Below are 20,789 nucleotides of genomic sequence, written 5' to 3' on the forward strand. Positions count from 1 at the left end.
TTCGCGTAGTCTAAAAATTGGACAGCAAACAAATATTTCCGATGGCATATTTAATCAAGTTTGAACACAACTGTATCCGGATTCAATTATTTATGGAGCAAAAAGGCATGGGGAACAGAATAATATTTTAGTGCAGCCAGGATGCATACCAGAAGCTGGTTAGCAGTTCACATGTTCATAGTTCGTATAACTTCTTACAAATTGGGCGGCAAATATAATCCGGAACTATATTGAAACTTCCAAAATACCTTTAAATGAGCACTATTGATCACTCGAGTTCTTTTTATTTACTCGCTTTGGGTCGCGGAAGATTATTGCATACTGATTTGTGCGTAAATTTAGCCAATTATATGAGCATCGCCAATTAAAAGACTGTCTTCAACTATTTTGAATAACTATAGATTATCATAAATAACGTTTATTTCAATAATAACAACTGATTTCTGGTGAAATATTATATACTCTTTTATAAAAATAAATGTTAACTTTCAGTTTAGTTTTACTCTATCGTTATATAAATTATTATTATTAATGTTAACTCACATAGAAATTCATTTTTGATAATACTTTCCGTTCTAAGATACTTGTAACAGAATATTCCAGTTTTTTAGGCTTTTAGCTTATAGTTCAGTATGATATATCTTCCGGCTTAGTAAAAACTATCACTAGTGGATCTGAATAGAACAGCTATAGTCAATGTTGGCTAATACAGTATTTTTGTAGATATTGCATTGCTTCCCAGCTGGTCGTTGGTTACTCTAGTTCGTAGTGTCGTCGTACGTTGGTGTCTTTGGTTCTCTGCTAGCATTCTATCATCTTTTCAAACGCTCTCAAGAGTAAATCGTCATCAGGATCATCTGTAAGATTAATCGTTCCACAATATTTGCAATAGATTTCGCGAATTTCGTTCACATTACCTCTTCCAGCGACAAAGGGCTAGCTTTCGCTTTGGCATCCAAGCTATGGTATCGTTCTGAAACAATGCTAGGTCAGCTAGGGCGAACTACTAGTAATCGTAAGCCATACAAACCATGAGCTAAATGAAGTCGCGCCATCGACAGCAAGTATCCTTCGAGGGTGATCTGTCGATTTCGCGTAAATCTACTAACTAACGCTTCCAGTACTTTATTGCTAGCGGTGGATCCACCGGCCCATAGGAGACCTCTTAAACAGTACGAGGACACCTTGGAAGCCCAAATGCCCCGACTGAGGGTAGCCGTCCCGGAAGACGACGGTCCACAGCGTCGGAAGGCAGCTTTCCAGAAGCGCATCAGTCCTATCAGGGCCGGAACGTGTTCGATGGATAATCGGCCACCTAGGGCAGGATCTCGCAAAGCTAACATTCCACGGCAAAGTTCCAGCGAAGGGCCACAGTTGATTCCACCAAGGCCGCGGAATCCGCGATTATTTCCGCCGTGTGCTTTAAGGATCGCTTGCAGTTGAGGTGCGTCTATTTCGTGGGGATATCTGGTGCGTAGTTTGAACAGGATTCTCTGGAAAAATACATTTGTCAATAATTATGTTCTGCTTTTGAAAATAAAATAAAAGTTTTGTATCATCAAAATAATAATAACAAGGCGATGATACAATACTTTCTTCGCCATAATCGATATTATAATTACAGCATCAATAGTTCGCTCGTCGCAAAACTCGGCAGCAATGTTATTGATCACCAGATTTTCCTCATTCACTTCCCAAACATCGGTGTGTTGGTCTGCAAAAATTCGTAACAAAAATCGACCCTCTCGATGTTGCTGGGAGTGAGGCATAACTACGAAATCTCCGGCGGGCAGCGCAAAAAAGGTAGCAATTTCTCTCAGATTGGACAAGGGAGCAAAATCCAATGGCATTTGCTCGCTTACGTATTGAGGTGTAACCCGTTGCATCCCTGGTGGTACTTCATAGATCGTGAAACCTATCTCTTCATCTTCGTAGTGCCTACTCCGGTAGCACTCGTACTTTTGAGCAACCGCAACGACAACATGTGCCTTAGCAGGATGTCCCGATGGTACCCGTATTCTGAACTGTGGATTAGTCGCCGTCGTTTCGATGAATTTGTGGGGTCCCCCTGCATTGAATCCTGCTCGCCATTGACGTACTGCCAGAGCAGCTCTCCACGGCGTTCTTGTGTGTAGACCTGGTTCCAACGCCCAATCATCCGGCCCAATGTGCGCCAACCAAATAACCACAAACCTCGACAGAAATTCACTGACCGACATCCAGAACTCACAATCATTCGACGATCTAGATGAAAGTAGTTCACGATCTCGTTCATTGAGCGCATTCCATTCCCAACTACGCTCTGACCAAGCTCCACACCATACTCCTCCCCATTCACCACCGATCCACGGGCTTCGCAATCTGATCAAGCTAGTGTCACCCGACTGACCGCTAGCTTGCGAAGAATCGGATGAGTTGGCACGTACCCGGGCCAAACCCGTTACACTGTATGGGTGCTCCGAGAGCAGTCCCGAGCGCCGTCGTTTGGTTTCCTTCTCCTAAAATGAGATGTGCATTGTGTGTTAGCAAATATGCCGTAATATAATAACAGAAATGTTACATACCACTCCACTAATTGCTACTAATAAGGTTGATCTCGGTACAGCTCCCCCCAGCAGTGGTCCACTTGGGGGAACACTCTGCACAACTGCTCCGGTAAGATCCTGCAGTGCTCGGCCCACCGTTCCGAACTTTAGAAATGCATATCCTCCGTATAATCTGTTTGGAATTGTATTGTAATGTTTTATTTAAATTATATGTAATCGATAAGGCAGGATACTACTAACTTGGCATAAGCTTTCTCCAGCAGTGCAACCCAGAAAATGTCCGGCTGGGAGCAGTGCATGTGAGCTGGTCGGTCTCCTCGCGTTGGTAGCCGGTCGTCTACTCGAACCTCGATCCACTTTCCCCACTGCCAGAAGCGGAATCTGTTGAAAGGGCAAACAAAGATTAGAACGTAAAACTCATCGGGTATCTAAAGAAAATTAATTAGTAACTGGAGACTCCCAATTAAACATTCGTGAAAGCTAAAAATTTGCCAATTATACTTAAATGTACATGAAACATGAAACGTAATTATACTATTTCTCAACGTTCAAGCCATTTATATAATTGTATAAGAAGTGCGAACGTTAAAGTATAGACATTATCCAACTTAGCTACAGCTGGTAAGCGTTTTATTAGATTCCTTTGTGACACTGTTGGTTCTCATAGTAGAAGCCGTATTTTGTCCTACTTTATCGTCACCAGACAACCCTTCCCTACGGCTAGCAGAAGGGAAGATCCAACACACGACAGCGACAATAAAATCTTATGTCTTTTTAATTGCAATACAGCTCTTCGTCCTTGACTGATCCCATCAGTACTAAGTATAGGAGCAGCATCAGCACCACCAACAGCAACGGCGGCAGTCACCGCCTTCCGATAACGGTTCTGTCTTTAAGGCGGTGAGCGAGGAGAGATATAAACAAACCGCGCCAAATGCGAACGTATACGAGGATATGATGGTATAAATTTGAAAATCATTAGACGGCGTGTTTACGGCCAAACGGTCAAGATTTTCCAAGCATTTGAACTGAAGAAGACACGATCGAAATGCAACTGTGAAATAGCTTTATAATGACCACGGTATGCAATGATCGTCAATGAATACCCCTTGATTTGAAGATTTTGTTTGTTTCACCAACAAAACGCCGTTCTTTGGCACGAGCGCAAAAACCAACATGTTGTAGTCGGCAGGTGAGGGGTTATTGAAATATTACCGATGCCTACCTGCACTATAGTATTTTAGCGAACGTGAGTGGAGGACTGTGTTTTTGTAGAATGCCAAAAATAATAAAGTTGGAAACGCTTCGATTCTCACGACACTGAAGTAAGTATCCCTGTTTTATCTCAATTAAAGACCGAGCCCCATTAGGTTGAAGATTGTAGCTTATTAGTCAACGAGTGTTATGGTCTGTTATTATGAATTACCTGTACCATTACACAATGCTGCGTCGTTGGTGTTGATGGACTTCACAAGTTGCCCTCTTCCAGTGTCACTAAACTTGTCGAACAGCTGTGGCCTCTGCCGATTTCATAACCACATACATAGCCATTTCCTGGTTAGTTGTTGTCTAAATGACTTGCTGAATTACGATGGTGGATCTTCTTCCTAAACGTACATAACTTGTTGACGCTATGGGGTGGCATGGCGATTTATTACGTTTATGATAAGGAAGGTGGAAACTCGAAACGAAACTCATTGGGCATCATTTCCTTGTCACTTTGCACTGAATTCAATGCGTGCTATGAATATAGCCTAAGAGGTGAATGTACAAATATTTAATTGGTTGGTTTGACCCTAGTTCGTTGAATGATATTTATGACCTTTGTACAAATTTTTCATTCATTAACACATTTGAGTCTGAATGGTAAATATTTAATGCCAGAAATCGGTGCCTTTATCAGCGACAAAAGCTCACTGAAGTAAATATATATAATAAATTTTTAGACAAGCGATGTAAATATTTAATTAGCCGGCAAAAGATGAAGACCATGTGCTTATTCAAATTTTTCCAACATCAATCAATGAAGGGGTTTGGTTTGGTAGTCCAATGAGCACACTATATATTAGTTATAGAAATTGCATTTCGAGTTCGTCTCATCAGAATCTGACACTAATTTGGTGACATGACTAAACTAGCGTCGGCTTGACGCATGAGCACGCTGGGCCATGACCAGGGACCCAGGGATTTTTGAGGCCCCGCACTTAGGATGAATTTTATAGACTATATTTAAAAATAATAGTCGCACTCAATTTCTCATAACTTTTTGGCGTGTGGGCAAAAATAGATAGGTAGTAGCTCAGAATCGCACATTGCACCGTATCCCATGTGATCAAAATGTTTAAAGTGCTTCAAATCGGCAGCAAAACGAGGCACTGCATGGATATTGAGCTAATTCAAGCGTCTATCCAACATCTCGATTTAAGCTTCAATTTATTTTTAACAACAATTAAACACTTAGTACACCACGTATACAATGTTTGGAATGCACTGGACCAAGGAACCTTTTGTGGCAAAATAATTATTTCTTCGGCACATCCGGGTGCGTCAATGAACAAATCCACATAGAAGCGTCCATAAGTGACGTCATCAGATTTTACGAAGATTCGGCACTTTTTGGCCGCATTTGGCATGTCTTAGACTGGCATAGAACCAATAATGTTGTTTTTGCACTACACTCCGCCCTATCAAAAAAAAATATCCGTCATGAGGACAAAGGTTCGTGAAAAGATTAAAAATGCCTTTGTGGAAATTTCTACTCCCATTAACTCTAGCTGTACCCTAGATTTGATATGTTAGCTAAATATTTTTGTAAATATGGTTGTATGGTGCTTCATACAAGCAGAAAGTTTTACTTTATTTTGATTATAGATGTTTTTATTTTAAAGTCATTCATCTCTTTTCGGGTTATAGAAATCTCTTCGGGAAAAATCTCTAACCCTATGTGCGATGTTAGGACTCGATCCCAGGTGAGCTGCGCACAAGGCAAGATGAAGATTTACCATCGCTATGCCCGTCCCCAAGCAGAACTGAATTTTTAAATTCAGTTTTCGATTGCTAAATTCAAAACCTCAGTTTATGGACAAATGACGAAAGCTCGTGCATATTATACGTCGCGGGAACGTGCACTCTGCATCTTTTATATTCCGACTGTTTTACATTACTGGCATTGAAACGAATTCTTCCGATCATATTACTAGATTCGAGTAATGTGTATGTTTCGTTTTGAAAGCAGTTTTGGACAAACTTTACCATTTCTTTTTGTACAGAAGGCAACTACCAAACTATAGGAGGAAGTGGACCAAATCGGACCGCTGCCCAATTCGGACCCTCAGTTGTTTCTCAGTTATGCTATTAGTATGAAAAGTGCATATATAATGTTCATAGGTAACATTTAGCTCTGATGTAACACACGAAAATTGACGCTTATCAGTCATCGCATTTGTGAACCAGAGAAACATATTGTTTTGGAGTGCTCTAACGTAACGTTTATCGACTATGTAGCTAAGATCTTATTTGCGTCAATATTACATTGATTCAAAGAAACTATTGTGGATAATATTTTTCATCTGATATTTTGTTTTTAGTTGAGATTTTAACTGTGTTCGCTTAATCAATGAGAGAAGAGTAAAAAAGACGTTGGCAAAATTCGGACCCTCTTTTCCACCAAATAAGCACAATGTTTGTCAAACTGAAGATGGATGGATATTGTAGAGCGAATTAGTTATAAATTTAGAATGGAAAATAAGATCTGGGCAGCATGAGCGGAAAGAAATCTGAAGAAATCATTGGATGGATCAAAGCCGAAATATTCGTTCAATTCCTCGACACATTTCAAAAAATTCACTCGAATTTGAGAAGATTCGCCAGTGCTCCTATTGATTGATAATTATCATTCGCATTGATCATTGGCCGTGCTCGAATTCCGCCAGGCTAACGGCATATTTGTTCTATCGTTCCCTTCACACTGCAGCCATCGATTACAGCCATTGAATGTCTCTGTATTCAGTCCATGTTCAAAAGTATATTTGCCGGGGGGAGGGGAGGGGTAAGTGTTTCAGCGTGAAAAAAACACTTTTTTGCGATTTTTTTAGAACTTTGCGTGAAGCGAATTTATCGAAACTTTTTTACATTATAGTATATCATTTCTACAACATGCTGTAGTTATTTATGCAAAAATATCAACAAACGACTCGGTGACGAAGCTTTTTGTACAACGTCTCTGGAAAAGCATGATTTGCGGAATTACCTGCCATTCCGAAACTACTTATCCGATTTCTTTCAAACAATACACATTTAATGTTAAAAATATCTAAACTCTACGTTGAGTTTTCGAGATAAATTTTCATTTAAGGGTTTTACTCATTTTACTATTTTTTCATGAAAAATTCCGCCGTTTTGTAAGTAAATACCCTCTTAAATGAAAAAAAACTCAACGTAGGGGTTAGGTATTTTTAACATGGAATGGGTATGCAAAATTTGAATGAAATCGGTTAAGTAGATTTTGAATGTCAGGTAACACCGCAAATCATGTTTTTTCCAGAGACGTTGTACAAAAAGCTGAGTCACCGAGTCGTTTGTCGATACTCTTGCATAGAAAAATTACAGCATATGGTTGAAATAATACACTACAATGTGCTAAAGTTTTGATAAATTTGCTTCACTGAAAGTTCTAAAACAATTCGCAAAAGAATGTTTTTCTCACGCTGAAACCTTTACCCCCTCCTTAACGCTCATTGTTCGAATTGGATGTGAATGAATCCCAGTTAACGGATGACAATCTTCGAACTTCTTCAAATTATTACCAGAAGTCTAGCGCTTTGAGCTGCGGAATGAAATATTAAAAGCGAATTCACGAAGTCCGGAATTTGACCACTTGATGCTGATGTATTTCAAGATGCCGACTACCTGCCATATTCAGTCACAGACACGCCGGAGCCACATCGATTGCCCGAAGTTGAATCTGTGCATTTAGATGGCAACGTTGTCAGACATTCGGCGGATTGCAAGAACATCGCGGCGGAAAATTGATACGCGTCGTGGTAGGAGACCACAGCTATTTTGACCAATGATGACTTCGTTATTGCCATAATTGAAAAAGAAGCAGAGTTTCATGTATCACCACAGACTAGCTTGCCAACGCGGTCTAGTAGTCTAACTAATTTTGGTGCTAGTTTAGCTTGATTATCTAACAGGCACCAATATGATGCTAGTTACTGATTAGGAGAATCCTAAATGCTAATTATTGTTGAAGGGGCAAAAAATCGATTTCTTTTATACGCTTATTTGTTAGTATTGAGCCTCCAAACTAGTCTCGCGCAGTTTCTGTGGCCACGCTGATCTTCTTTTGTTTTAAACAGCTATGTGTTCCTCGCTAGTATTTGTTGACGCATTCGCAGATCGATCGTTCTCCGAAACCACATTTTCCAAACTGGCAGACACGATAACTCAAAAACTATTCGACGGATTGACTTGATTTTTTTATGAGAATGATTAATATGTGAACCATGGAAAGCTGAATAAAAATTATTTCTCCCCAGTATTTTGAAAAAAAAGTGAGCGAATTTTTCTTTAAAATATGAGATTTTTTGGTGTTCATGATGCCATTGTCCAAACTATTCAAACTATTTCCTGTTTTTTGGGTCATCTAATAACTACAAATCTAAACTTTATAAATTTCATTGAATTCCCTGTTTCAGATAATTTTAGCAAGAGTTATCATGTCCGCCGTGGCGCTCCTCGACGTGGAAATAGTTGGAAGTCATCTCTTGGAACGCTCGTATATGTGGCTCTGCACAACTAAATTTTTTTTGAGCGTGACGAATGTATAAATAAACCTTAACATTACACAAGAGGTCCGACATAATCGGGGTGTCGTGATACCTTGCCGTCAAAATCGTGAAACAAATTTATTTTCGGTTTAAGCACTTTACACCAGACGCATGAAGTATTCCAGAAATAACCAAGAACAATGCGCATCGTTTTAGGTTACACATAACTATGGAGTATGTAGTATGGTAACGTTCAAATAATGAACGTTTAACCCGCCCACTCCATAATTCCCCCTTCTTGAAGGAGGCACTCTTCATCCTCAAACAACATCTTACAACTATGAAGATCAGATTACACCTTCCGGAGTAAGTTCATTTCACTGTCCGCACCTCACCTGAGTTTGAACTCCCACTCTTTGTTACTACCGATCAGAAATGCCCGTAACTTTTTAGGATCTACTTAAATCATCTTGCAGATTTGGTTGACGATTTTCAGAGTAATGGCAAAACCCATTTGCATGAGAGGAAAAAAGTAAATATTATGATGGTATATGGCGCATTCCTATATGACCGCACTAACCAACCTGTAACTCCGGAACCGAAAGCTAGATCGAGATGAAATTCAATAGCAGATAATTGAAACATTGCATCAATCATTTCAAATTTGGAAGCTGGTCAACAAATGTCTGACGAATAGGTGTGAAATTAACTTTGGACATTGGCACGTTCTCCGGGGCATCAAGACCGTCCTGGGTGGCCAATATGATAAAAGCGACAACAGGCCTATGCTTTTTATTTGAGACTAAATTTGAGTAAATCGGATCGGTCATCTCCGAGTAACCGATATGAGATTGTTGGTCACATACATGCACACAGTCACACACACACGCACAAACACATTTGTCGAACTCGACAAAGTGAGTCGAATGGTATAAGAGTTTTGGCCCTCCAGGCCTCCATTAAAAAATTGATTTACAGAGTGATTGCATAACCTTTCTATAGGAGGAAGGCAACAAGGTTCATATGAGAAATTCACGTGGAATCGGATTCTTCTACTCATAATTCCCGATCCAATACTTCGTTCAATTGAAATTCGGTATTAATCAATGTGAATACTATACCCTTCATTTAAGATTAAGATTGTTTGAATCGAGTCAGCAATATATGGGAAACAGGTGTGAATCTAATCTTGGGACTTGGCTATTACCTCGAATTTTCCGGAATCTTCGACGGTTCTCAATGTGGTGAAAGAGACTGATTTACAATTAGTGATCATGACCAACAATGTCAAGCAATTTAAAACTCATTACAATTAGTTTTGCATCATTTAGATATAATGATTTTACCGGTTTGTTTGGGAATCTCGCATGTGATCGCATTCTTCAACCCATAACACAGGAACCAGAATTTCGATTGCAATGAAATTTAATAGCTGTCAATGCTACCAGCGGAGAAATGCATGTAATGCAAGGAGACTGGTCCGAGCGGACTCGTTGGCTAAATGCTAGCAGGAGTAGAACAATGCGGAGAAAGGAAGGTTGACCTACCGACTAATCCCAAATGTGTCGTCTTGGGTATATGGGAAGCATGGAGAGGTGAACTTCTATTTGACGCAGTTTTTGTCCATGCACGGAAGCTTCCGGAAGTACTTGTATCGGTTTGGACATGCTTCCTCACCCCTTTGCTTGGAATGTGCGAACGTGCAAGAGACACCTGAACGTGGTCCTCGAATGCCATAGGTTCAAAGAAGTTCGTAGGGCCTGGTGTGACAGTTGACAATATCGTCGAAGAGATGTGCCACGACGAGCATACCTGGGACGCTGCCAACAGAGTGGTTACGAGTATACTCTTCGAGCTGCAGAGGAAGGGGCGAAGAGACCAACAAAGTAGCGCCATGGGCTAGAAAGTCGCTGTGAAGCCACAAATCGGGTTTTGAAAGATATTTCGCCGCCAGGGAACTCTCCGACGGTGTAGACTCCACTGCCGGAGACCAATTGAGTAGTACGCGACGTAGCACCGGGTTTGGGTCGTCGGGGTGCCAGTGAACCGGACACAAGGCTTCACCGGAATTTCCGGACCGACCTCGACACTCTACCGGGTAGCTCCTGAGTAGGCTAGGTCCACCGCCGGAGATTAGACCGAGTAGACCGCGTCGTACAGCTAGCAGTGGGTTGTTGGGGCGCCAGTGAACCGGAAGATATGCTCCACCCGGAATCGCTGGATGAATCGCAGCACCTATTGGCTGGCCCGTTGAGTAGGCTAGATCCACCGCCGGAGAATAGATCAAGTACATCGGGATGAAGCGGGGAGCAAAATGGCTCACGGAAATGAACATGGGTATCGGAAGAAATCTACCGCTCGGTTTCGGGAGAACTTCTCTTTCTGGGGAATACTCCGTCGGAGTAGGCTAGGGCCATTGTCGGGGACTAGACCGAGTAGTTCGCTAACAAGTCGGGAGCTCAATGAGTTAGTGATGCTGAATAGTACGAGAAGGGAGCCACAAGGGAGCCGAAGGGATCGGTAAATTAGACTGTCCAGACAGCCCAGATTGTCTTCGTAGGGGAAGAGCACTAAGTCTCGACCCAAAGCTAGCTCTCCGACTGCCATGGTCTGTGTGGAATAGTGGTGAGCTAGTAGTATGTTGAGGAGTAGTGCTGCAATCCTACTGAAGAAAATAAATTCTAAGTAGTTGAAATAGAGTGGGTGCCTTGCACATAAAACCCCTCCCCCGAAGTAATGCCGTAAGGTAGTGCAGGAGAGGAATCGGGTTCTGGGCAGTGGTTTTTAGCCGGTCGGGTGATAACAAGTCCTAACCCGTTCGGTGAGTAGGGTTTTGTACATTTTTTCCGGCATTCTCAGTGCTTTTTTTCTGCTCCCTAAAACGCACACACGCGCACGAAAAAAAAACGATTTTAAATCATCTGACCAAAGCTCGTTCGTGATTGCTTTCCGCTAATTTCATGCACCGAGCAAATCTTGAACAGTTTTGTTCGAAGCTCCTCTTTCTCGATGGAAGTGAACTGATTTCATTCGATGGTCTGCCTATTTTTCTTCGAACGCAAACTGAACCGATCACAAACAGTGATAAGGGGTAGTGTGTAAGGGACGCGAACGTTGGCCAGCCCCTTTGGCTTCGAACGTAAACTGAACCGAGTACAAAACAGGGGTCGTATGCGAGTGCGGCATCATTCGTGTGTTACAGCCAGGGTAACAACGAAAAAATCGCCCTTTTCAGGGCGATTATTTTCTTCCCATAAAGAATTAAATTATTTTCACTACAGGCCATGGCGCGAATTATTCTTCGTTATTGCTGCTGATGCTGGCGGCTGATACGACAGTCAAATGAATGGTGAGAAAAACCGATTCGCGGGAATATGCACTACTCTCGTACATTTTCTAGCCATGTGCATTTTCATTCCTTTTTCCGACTAATGCTAGCATAACCAAAACACAAATGCTTCTTTTACCCACCATCAATCTAGTGGCCAGTGTTGCCACGCGCATTTGCAGCTTTTGATCAATTAGATTCTAACAATATTTTTAAAAAAATGTTGCAGATTTGAAAAGAAATAGAATAGTTGGCGAAGGAATTTTAATTTTTTATCCATAATTATCATAAAGAATCATTTGAAAATTTCCCATTCAAACTGCAGGATCGTGTTCTTCACACCACCTGTTTGTGTGAATATTAATGTCATGCGCCACCTGAAATTAAATCAACGCGACGATGAATGAACAATGCAGTTACATTTGATTGCGGGAATTATAAAACCCGGCTAATCGAACCAACTATTCTTGATTAATATTCCTGACTAATCATTATCTTTCCGTTTCGACGCGAGCGTATCTATTGGCTATATACTGAATATACTGGAAATCGGATATTTTGGTCACAGACGCCCGTAATGTAGTTTTTGATTGATGCAGAAACTAATTCAGTCTCGGACCTAATTGCTGTCAAACCGTTTGTTTGAAGCCAGTTTCGAACCTGTTTTGCGTCACTGCACTGAAAACCGAGTTGGGTTCCAACCTTAAATATATTTCGGATTCTCTCGCACCACCGCTGTTTTGCGAGAACCCAACCCAGTTCCATTAAAAACGTTTGTTTGAAGCAACTAACCTGGGTTAGTGTCTATGTTCTCAATCGAAAACGACATAAGTATGTGCGCACACAAACTAGACATGTTTCCACGGTGCTCATCCCAGAAAAAAACCAATTCGAATGTTATGGTGTGTGTTAAAACCGCTGTGAACAAACTATCCGTAACGTGAGTTCCGAACGCTCCCCATCGAGAACTGTCATCGAACCGATAAACGGAAGAACAGAAGAGAGAAAAGTGTAAACAAAAAAGCGCGGCAGCAAGCAGACCTGTTCGGAGCTACAGAAGTTTCCCGCTAAAATAAGAGACGATACAGCGATTCATGGCAGTAAGGTGAACGAGCTGTTCGAGTGCACCAGTTCTGAGGAAAAGCCTGATTACATTAGCTCCGGCAGGTGAATCGACTGTGTTCCGGATTAGCAGCGATAGCGAGAAACAACAGTAAAATAGCAGCTCGTGAAATCGTGAGTTGGGCACACTTTATCTGTAAATTTAAATCTAAAATTCTGATTTGCCTTCATGCTTCTAAATTTAAAAACCTTTTGTGAATTCCTAAAATTTAATATGCTATACTCTGAAATGGTAAAACCTAAATTATGTATCCTAAATTGTATAACCTGAATTAAGATATGAAATTGAATAACCTAAAATTGTAACCTAACCTAACTTCATGCAAATTAATGTAACCATGCCTATTGAAATAACTAGAATTACATGCTTGTTTTGTAATAGGACATGCTACCGAGTACAGTGCAGTTCAACTATTTTGTTCTATCGCGGAAATAGGAGATAGTACTAAATGTAAGTCGGAAAAATTATACATATATATAAATCTCCTCTAATCATGAAAATAAATTTCAGCTTTAAAGCTGTCCCTACTGAGACTGCTGTGAGGAAGTATTTTATTCTTCCGGGAACCCCGCGATCCGAACAAACTTTAAAGATTTAATGTGAATCTGTTCGATCTCTAAAGTGGAGAACCTGCGTAGTAAGCAGCACCGTTTATCTTCTGTGCAGTAAGCAGAAGAGGAATCCCAGAGAATCAGCAAGATGCAATCTGCTCGAACGTGTGGAAAATGTGAGTCCGGAGGGGCGACAGAACAGATGGTCGGATGCGATCTGTGTGATACGTGGTTCCATCCCGACTGCGTTGGAAAAACCCAGCACGATTTTAACCCTGATAAGAGCTGGAGGTGCAGTCGTTGTGTTGATGATGAAGCCACGGAATTAGCCAGTCAACACACTCATAAGTCAGTGAGAAGTGCAGCGAGCAGTAAAGCGCGAAAGGAGTTGCTGCTGAAACAGCTCGAAGAGCAGCGCGCATTGCAGCTGAAGCAGCGTGCTGAGGAGGATGAGATTCGACGAAAACGAGCTGAAGAGGACGATGCTTTTCTCCAGCAAAAGATGAATATCATCCTGGAGGACGACAACGAGAGTAGCAGAAGCAAATTGAGCAGTAGGGTGAGTCGAGAAAAGGTTGCGACGTGGCTTAACGGCGGACAAAGCGGTGAAACAGTACCAACAAAAAAATCGCCGCCTCTCGGAGCAATCCCACGACCGCAAGTGTCTCAACAGCTGGGAATCATTGCATCGGTCCCAGATGCAACACAAGGTGCACCCGAACTGCAACCGAAAATTCCGACGTCGACATCTACGCCGAATTCAAGAATCGGTGCGACTCCCCTTCAAGCAACGGTCCTACAGTCAAATGCGCCAATTCAAGTTGGTGCTATTCCTTCGTTTTCAAACCAGGCAGGATCGGGTTATGTAACAAACGCCCGTCAGAAGTCTGCATTTCCAACGTTCTATGGGGGTGGTCAATCACTATTTGGCTCGTCACAAATACCACAAGTTAGCAGTTTTACTGGAAATTTTGGAATCCAACCTGGAATTGCTTCGTTCGGAAATGTACCAAACGGTCAAATGCAACCGGTTACTTTATCAAATTTGCAAATCCCGGTGGCATCAACACTAGGTAACCCGGCTATGGCGCCCGGACAGCAAAAATCTGTTACACTTTTGTCTTCGGAAACCACGGGTCAACAAGCACCAATGTTAGTAGCACCTGTGGAAACAAGTCCGCCAGATCCCCAGGGACTGGGAGTACCGCGCCCGAGCCAGTTGGGCCAACAAGTTCCTATCATTCTGCCACAACTAGGACCACAAGCAAGTGCCTGGGGCAATCCGCTGACGGCAAATGCGAGCGGATGGGTACCACAACACACATTAGATGCATCTCAGCCAATATTGCACGGTGTTGCGGTTTCGAACCAAATCGCCCCCACTGGGGCGCAACTAGCGGCACGACAAGTAATGCCGCGAGAATTACCCATCTTTTCCGGGGATCCACAGGACTGGCCGTTGTTTTCCAGTTCATTTTACAATACCACGGTGGCCTGCGGGTTTACAGATGCGGAGAACCTGGCAAGACTTCAGCGTTGTTTAAAAGGTCACGCATTGGGTTCGGTGAAGAGCCGTTTGCTTATGCCACAATCAGTGCCACACGTCATGGAAACCTTACGGAATCTGTACGGAAGGCCGGAAATATTAATCCACAGCTTGTTAAACGGACTGCGGAACGTGTCACCGCCGAGAACGGAGAATCTGCAGTCGATAATATCCTTCGGCATGGCGGTACGCAACTTGGTTGACCACATGTATGTGGCGCAACTCGTGGATCACCTTCGAAACCCGATATTACTTCACGAACTGGTGGAGAAACTACCGTCACAGATGAAGATGCAGTGGTCATGGTACAAGCGGTCACAGATGGATGTCAACCTGGCGACATTCGGAGATTTCATGACCGAGCTAGTCAATACAGCGTCGGACGTGACTCTATTAGTGGACACTCCGAGCCAGCAGTCAAGACCAAGCAAATCGGGACGGGATAAACAGAAACTGTACGTGCATGCAGAAACAGAAGATAATCACGCAATGACGATAAGCAATGTTGAAAAGTCGAAGTCGTTAACAGCACTGGACATAGGCAAGAAATGCTGTTCGTACTGTACAAACGAGAAACACGAAATAGCAGGATGTGCACAGTTTAATGCATTGGATCTGGATGGAAGGTGGAAGGCAATTCGTTCCAAGGGTTTATGCAGGACGTGCTTGATCTTGCACCGAAAGTGGCCGTGCCGTTCCGGAAGGGAATGCGGAGTCGATGGCTGCCGCCTGCGCCATCATGCACTATTACATTCACGGGCTGCTTCGGCGGGCGCAACTGTACGGAACAGGTCAATAAACAAATCGACCGGTGAAAATGTCACCCAACAGAATCACCACTCGACGCGAAATTTTTGTCTCTTTCGCTATTTGCCGGTGACACTCGAAAGAAACGGCAAGGAAATCGAGACGTTTGCTTTTCTAGACGACGGATGTCAAACTACTCTTATGGAGATCGGGCTGGCAGCGGATTTAGGCATCGAAGGTCCAGCTGAATCTCTCTGGCTTGGGTGGACAGGAAATATTACTCGGGAAGAGAAAGGATCACAACGTATATCGGTCGAAATATCAGGTAGTGGGCTTAGGAGCCAGTTCAAGTTGAACAATGTGCGGACGGTGCAGAAGCTCAACCTTCAAGGACAGTCGTTCCAGTACGACGAATTGCAGAAGTTGTATCCCCATTTGCGGGGACTTCCGCTGCGCAGCTATGTGAATGCAGTCCCCAGAATTATAATAGGAATCGAACATGCACAACTCTTAACGAGTTTGAAGGTACGGGAAGGCAGAACAAATGAACCAGTGGCCATGAAAACACGATTGGGTTGGTGCGTGTACGGGAAACAAGCTGGAGATTCCGCAGCGGTCGAACAACTACACGTTCACACGGAGGAGCAGATGGGGAACCGTGAGCTGCACGAGTTGATGAAGCAGTATTTCAAAATCGAAGAAGCCGTAGTATCAACTCCAATCGAGTCCGCAGATGACACTCGAGCACGCGAGATTCTAGAGTATACGACACGCAGAACAACTGACGGCTTCGAGACTGGTTTGCTTTGGAAATATGATCAACAGTCCTTCCCGAACAGCTACCCGCTTGCTCTGCGTAGGTTACAGTCGCTGGAGAAACGACTTGACAAAGATCCGGATCTGCGAGGGCGAGTGATGCAGCTAATCAAGGAGTATGAGGTGAAAGGGTATATGCACCAGATCACACAGGAGGAGCTTGAGTCGTCCGATACTAACCGGGTATGGTACCTACCGCTGGGTGTAGTGCGGAATCCAAAGAAGCCGGAAAAAGTTCGTCTTATCTGGGACGCTGCGGCACGAGTGCATGGTATGTCCCTCAACGACATGCTTCTGAAAGGGCCAGATATGCTGACGTCATTGTTTGCTGTTCTGTTACGTTTCCGGCAAAGAACTGTCGCAGTATGTGGAGACATTCGCGAGATGTTTCACCAAATCCGCATCATCGCGCAGGACAAACAATCCCAAAGATTCCTGTTCCGTGAGCATCGAGACGCATCGCCACAGATCTACGTGATGGATGTGGCCACTTTCGGTGCCACATGCTCTCCATGTTCATCCCAGTTCATTAAGAACAAGAACGCACGAGAATTCGAGCAGCAGTATCCCAGAGCGGTCGAAGCCATCATCAACGCTCATTACGTGGACGATTTCCTCGACAGTGTGGATACTGTTAAAGAAGCGGTGGAGTTGGTGACGGAAGTCAAACACGTGCACGCACAGGCTGGTTTCGAGATCAGAAACTTCTTGTCGAATTCGCAGGAAGTCTTACAGCAACTTGGTGAAACTCAGAATATCCAGGACAAGTCTCTAAATCTGGACGTTTCCATATATGCCGAGCGCGTATTGGGAATGGTATGGAAACCCACCGTATATCTGTTTACGTTCGACACGTCTCTAAAGGTGGATCTGGAGATGCTCTTAGCACAGAACAGCACGCCAACAAAACGGCAAGTACTACGGCTGGTGATGTCATTGTTCGACCCGTACGGATTTATCGCCCATTTCGTCGTTCACGGAAAAATCCTGATGCAGCATATTTGGAGAACTGGCACAGATTGGGACGATGAAATTACGACAGAATTACACGAAATGTGGAATAATTGGACTTGTCTACTAAATCGGCTGGGCGAGGTCGAAGTTCCTCGTTGTTTCTTCGGCGAAGCAAGCAGTAAGCTGCCCGCTAGCATTCAGTTACATCTCTTCGTCGACGCGAGTGAGCTTGCGTATGCGTGTGTGGCTTACCTTCGAATCGTTCAAGCTGGGTTAGTTCGCTGTGTTTTGGTAGCTGCAAAAACCAAGGTAGCGCCATTGAAGCCGCTCTCTATTCCGCGGCTCGAATTACAGGCTGGCGTGATAGGTTGTCGCTTGATCGAAGGAATATGTGCAGCGTTGAATCTCCCAATCGAAGGGCGATATATATGGACAGATTCTACAACTGTGCTAGCCTGGATCAGATCCGACAGCCGCCGTTATCATCCGTATGTGGCGTTCCGGGTCGGCGAAATCCTGAATAGCACCAACGTCGACGAATGGTATCACGTACCCTCCAAACAGAACGTGGCTGATGTAGCCACAAAGTGGGGAAATGGACCGGACTTCAATCCAAGTAGCATATGGTACACCTCGACAGCGTTTCTGTACCGGCCGATGGTGGAGTGGCCGAAGCAAGCCGAGAGACAGTGGACTACGAATGAAGAACTTCGAGCAGTATTTCACCACCACAGAGAACTACCATTGTCGCTGATTGATGTTAGCAGGTTTTCAAATTGGGATCGATTGCTGCGAGCGGCAGCATACGTACAACGAGCAGTGCAGAAGTTTCGTGGACAAGAGATCTCGACGAAGTTGACCAGCGATGATCTGCTGCGGGCCGAGAACTTCCTTTGGCGACAAGTGCAGCGCCAATCCTATGCCGACGAATATTGTACGCTGCTATACAACAAGCAACACCCCGAAGTAACACCGAAGCAGCTCGATAAGTGTAGCGCTCTGTACAAGGAATCACCATTCTTGGACGATGCAGGGGTAATCAGGATGAACAGCCGAATTGGGGCTGCACCTACCACCCCATTTGAAGCTAAGTATCCAATCATTTTGCCGAAAGATCACCGTTTAACGCACCTCCTTGTTGACAGCTACCATCGACGTTTCATGCACATCAACAACGATACGGTATTCAACGAGATTCGACAGCGGTTCAGAATTCCGCAACTGCGCCCAGTCATCAAGCGTGTCGTCAAAAATTGCCGGCGTTGTATGGTTAAGAAGGCAATACCCCAGCCGCCGATGCTGGCGCCACTTCCAGAAGTTCGACTTACACCACACATTCGTGCATTCAGCTACACCGGCGTAGACTACTTCGGTCCAATTATGGTTAAGCAGAATCGCAGCTTGGTGAAACGCTGGGTGGCACTTTTCACCTGCCTCACTATACGTGCGGTCCACCTGGAGGTTGTCCACAGTCTATCGACACAGTCATGCGTGATGGCGATTCGTCGATTCGTGAGCCGGAGGGGCGCCCCAGCAGCATTCTACTCCGACAATGGTACGTGCTTCAAGGGGTCCAGTAACCTCCTATCTGAACAGATACAGAGCATCCATGCAAACTGCGCAGAGACGTTCACAAACGCTAGAACCAGCTGGCACTTCAACCCACCATCAGCACCACATATGGGTGGATCCTGGGAGCGGATGGTGCGCTCCGTTAAAGCAGCCATGGCAGCCGTCGCAGAACATCATCGTCATCCTACCGATGAGGTGCTAGAAACTGTTGTGTTGGACGCGGAAGCGATGGTTAATTCGCGACCGCTAACTTACGTTCCGCTAGACAACGTCGATCAAGAGGCCCTCACGCCCAACCACTTCTTGCTTTACGGTGCTCAAGGTGTCATCCAACCAAGAACAGTATTCGTAACTGAAGGCACAACACTTCGGGACAGCTGGAAGCTCACTCAGTACCTGGTGGACCAATGCTGGAGAAGATGGGTCCGAGAGTATCTACCGACATTGACCAGGCGCACCAAGTGGTTCCAACCGACTAAACCTCTGGAACCCGGAGATATTGTGTATGTAGTCGATGAGAATAAACGCAACGGATGGCTAAGAGGACGGATAATCGAGGTGCTAGCAGGAAAAGATGGACAAGTTCGGAGAGCGGTGGTGCAGACTAGCGACGGTGTCCTCACTCGGCCGACTGTGAAACTAGCACTGTTGGATGTTCGGTCAAACCAAGAGGAGAACGTGGAAGAGGGATCTCCGGAACTACACGGGCAGGGGGATGTTAAAACCGCTGTGAACAAACTATCCGTAACGTGAGTTCCGAACGCTCCCCATCGAGAACTGTCATCGAACCGATAAACGGAAGAACAGAAGAGAGAAAAGTGTAAACAAAAAAGCGCGGCAGCAAGCAGACCTGTTCGGAGCTACAGAAGTTTCCCGCTAAAATAAGAGACGATACAGCGATTCATGGCAGTAAGGTGAACGAGCTGTTCGAGTGCACCAGTTCTGAGGAAAAGCCTGATTACATTAGCTCCGGCAGGTGAATCGACTGTGTTCCGGATTAGCAGCGATAGCGAGAAACAACAGTAAAATAGCAGCTCGTGAAATCGTGAGTTGGGCACACTTTATCTGTAAATTTAAATCTAAAATTCTGATTTGCCTTCATGCTTCTAAATTTAAAAACCTTTTGTGAATTCCTAAAATTTAATATGCTATACTCTGAAATGGTAAAACCTAAATTATGTATCCTAAATTGTATAACCTGAATTAAGATATGAAATTGAATAACCTAAAATTGTAACCTAACCTAACTTCATGCAAATTAATGTAACCATGCCTATTGAAATAACTAGAATTACATGCTTGTTTTGTAATAGGACATGCTACCGAGTACAGTGCAGTTCAACTATTTTGTTCTATCGCGGAAATAGGAGATAGTACTAAATGTAAGTCGGAAAAATTATACATATATATAAATCTCCTCTAATCATGAAAATAAATTTCAGCTTTAAAGCTGTCCCTACTGAGACTGCTGTGAGGAAGTATTTTATTCTTCCGGGAACCCCGCGATCCGAACAGTGTGAAAAAAATGTTTTTTATTTTTGTTAGTCCAGCTACCCAACCCCACCTTTTGGCGGGTTCCATGTTTTGAGGTTTAACAGAAAAACCCATAACTGTCGTAAACCGGCAATATGTTTTTTTTCGGTTTTCTCGTCATAAAAACAGACTACTTAAGTTTTTTGAAGGGAAACAAAAATTTGGGCAGTAGAGAGTTAAATAGAATAGTATGGAAACACCCTTACAATGTGGTATTGATTGCTAGATTGTACTGTTTTGCATTTTTGCAGCTATTATTATTGATTTAGATACTCTCAGCCGATACATAGTGGCTGCACTAA

The 20,789-nt window shown here is 43.6% G+C and overlaps 1 protein-coding gene across 1 annotated transcript in view; it reads right to left on the minus strand.

Moving 5' to 3' along the window:
• Positions 1 to 450: 450 nt before the first annotated feature.
• Positions 451 to 20,789, minus strand: part of LOC131690492 (calpain-11-like) — a 40,321-nt gene continuing 19,982 nt past the window's right edge. The window contains exons 3-8 of the mRNA XM_058976309.1: positions 2,787 to 2,927; positions 2,565 to 2,718; positions 1,623 to 2,498; positions 1,031 to 1,493; positions 918 to 973; positions 451 to 857 (exon numbers count right to left, since the gene is read on the minus strand). Of these exons, the coding sequence (XP_058832292.1) occupies positions 831 to 857; positions 918 to 973; positions 1,031 to 1,493; positions 1,623 to 2,498; positions 2,565 to 2,718; positions 2,787 to 2,927 (1,717 nt within the window). The 3' untranslated portion in view covers positions 451 to 830. The remainder of the gene's footprint in view (positions 858 to 917; positions 974 to 1,030; positions 1,494 to 1,622; positions 2,499 to 2,564; positions 2,719 to 2,786; positions 2,928 to 20,789) is intronic.

The sequence above is a fragment of the Topomyia yanbarensis genome, chromosome 3, assembly GCF_030247195.1.
Source record: "Topomyia yanbarensis strain Yona2022 chromosome 3, ASM3024719v1, whole genome shotgun sequence".
Lineage (NCBI taxonomy): Eukaryota > Metazoa > Arthropoda > Insecta > Diptera > Culicidae > Topomyia > Topomyia yanbarensis.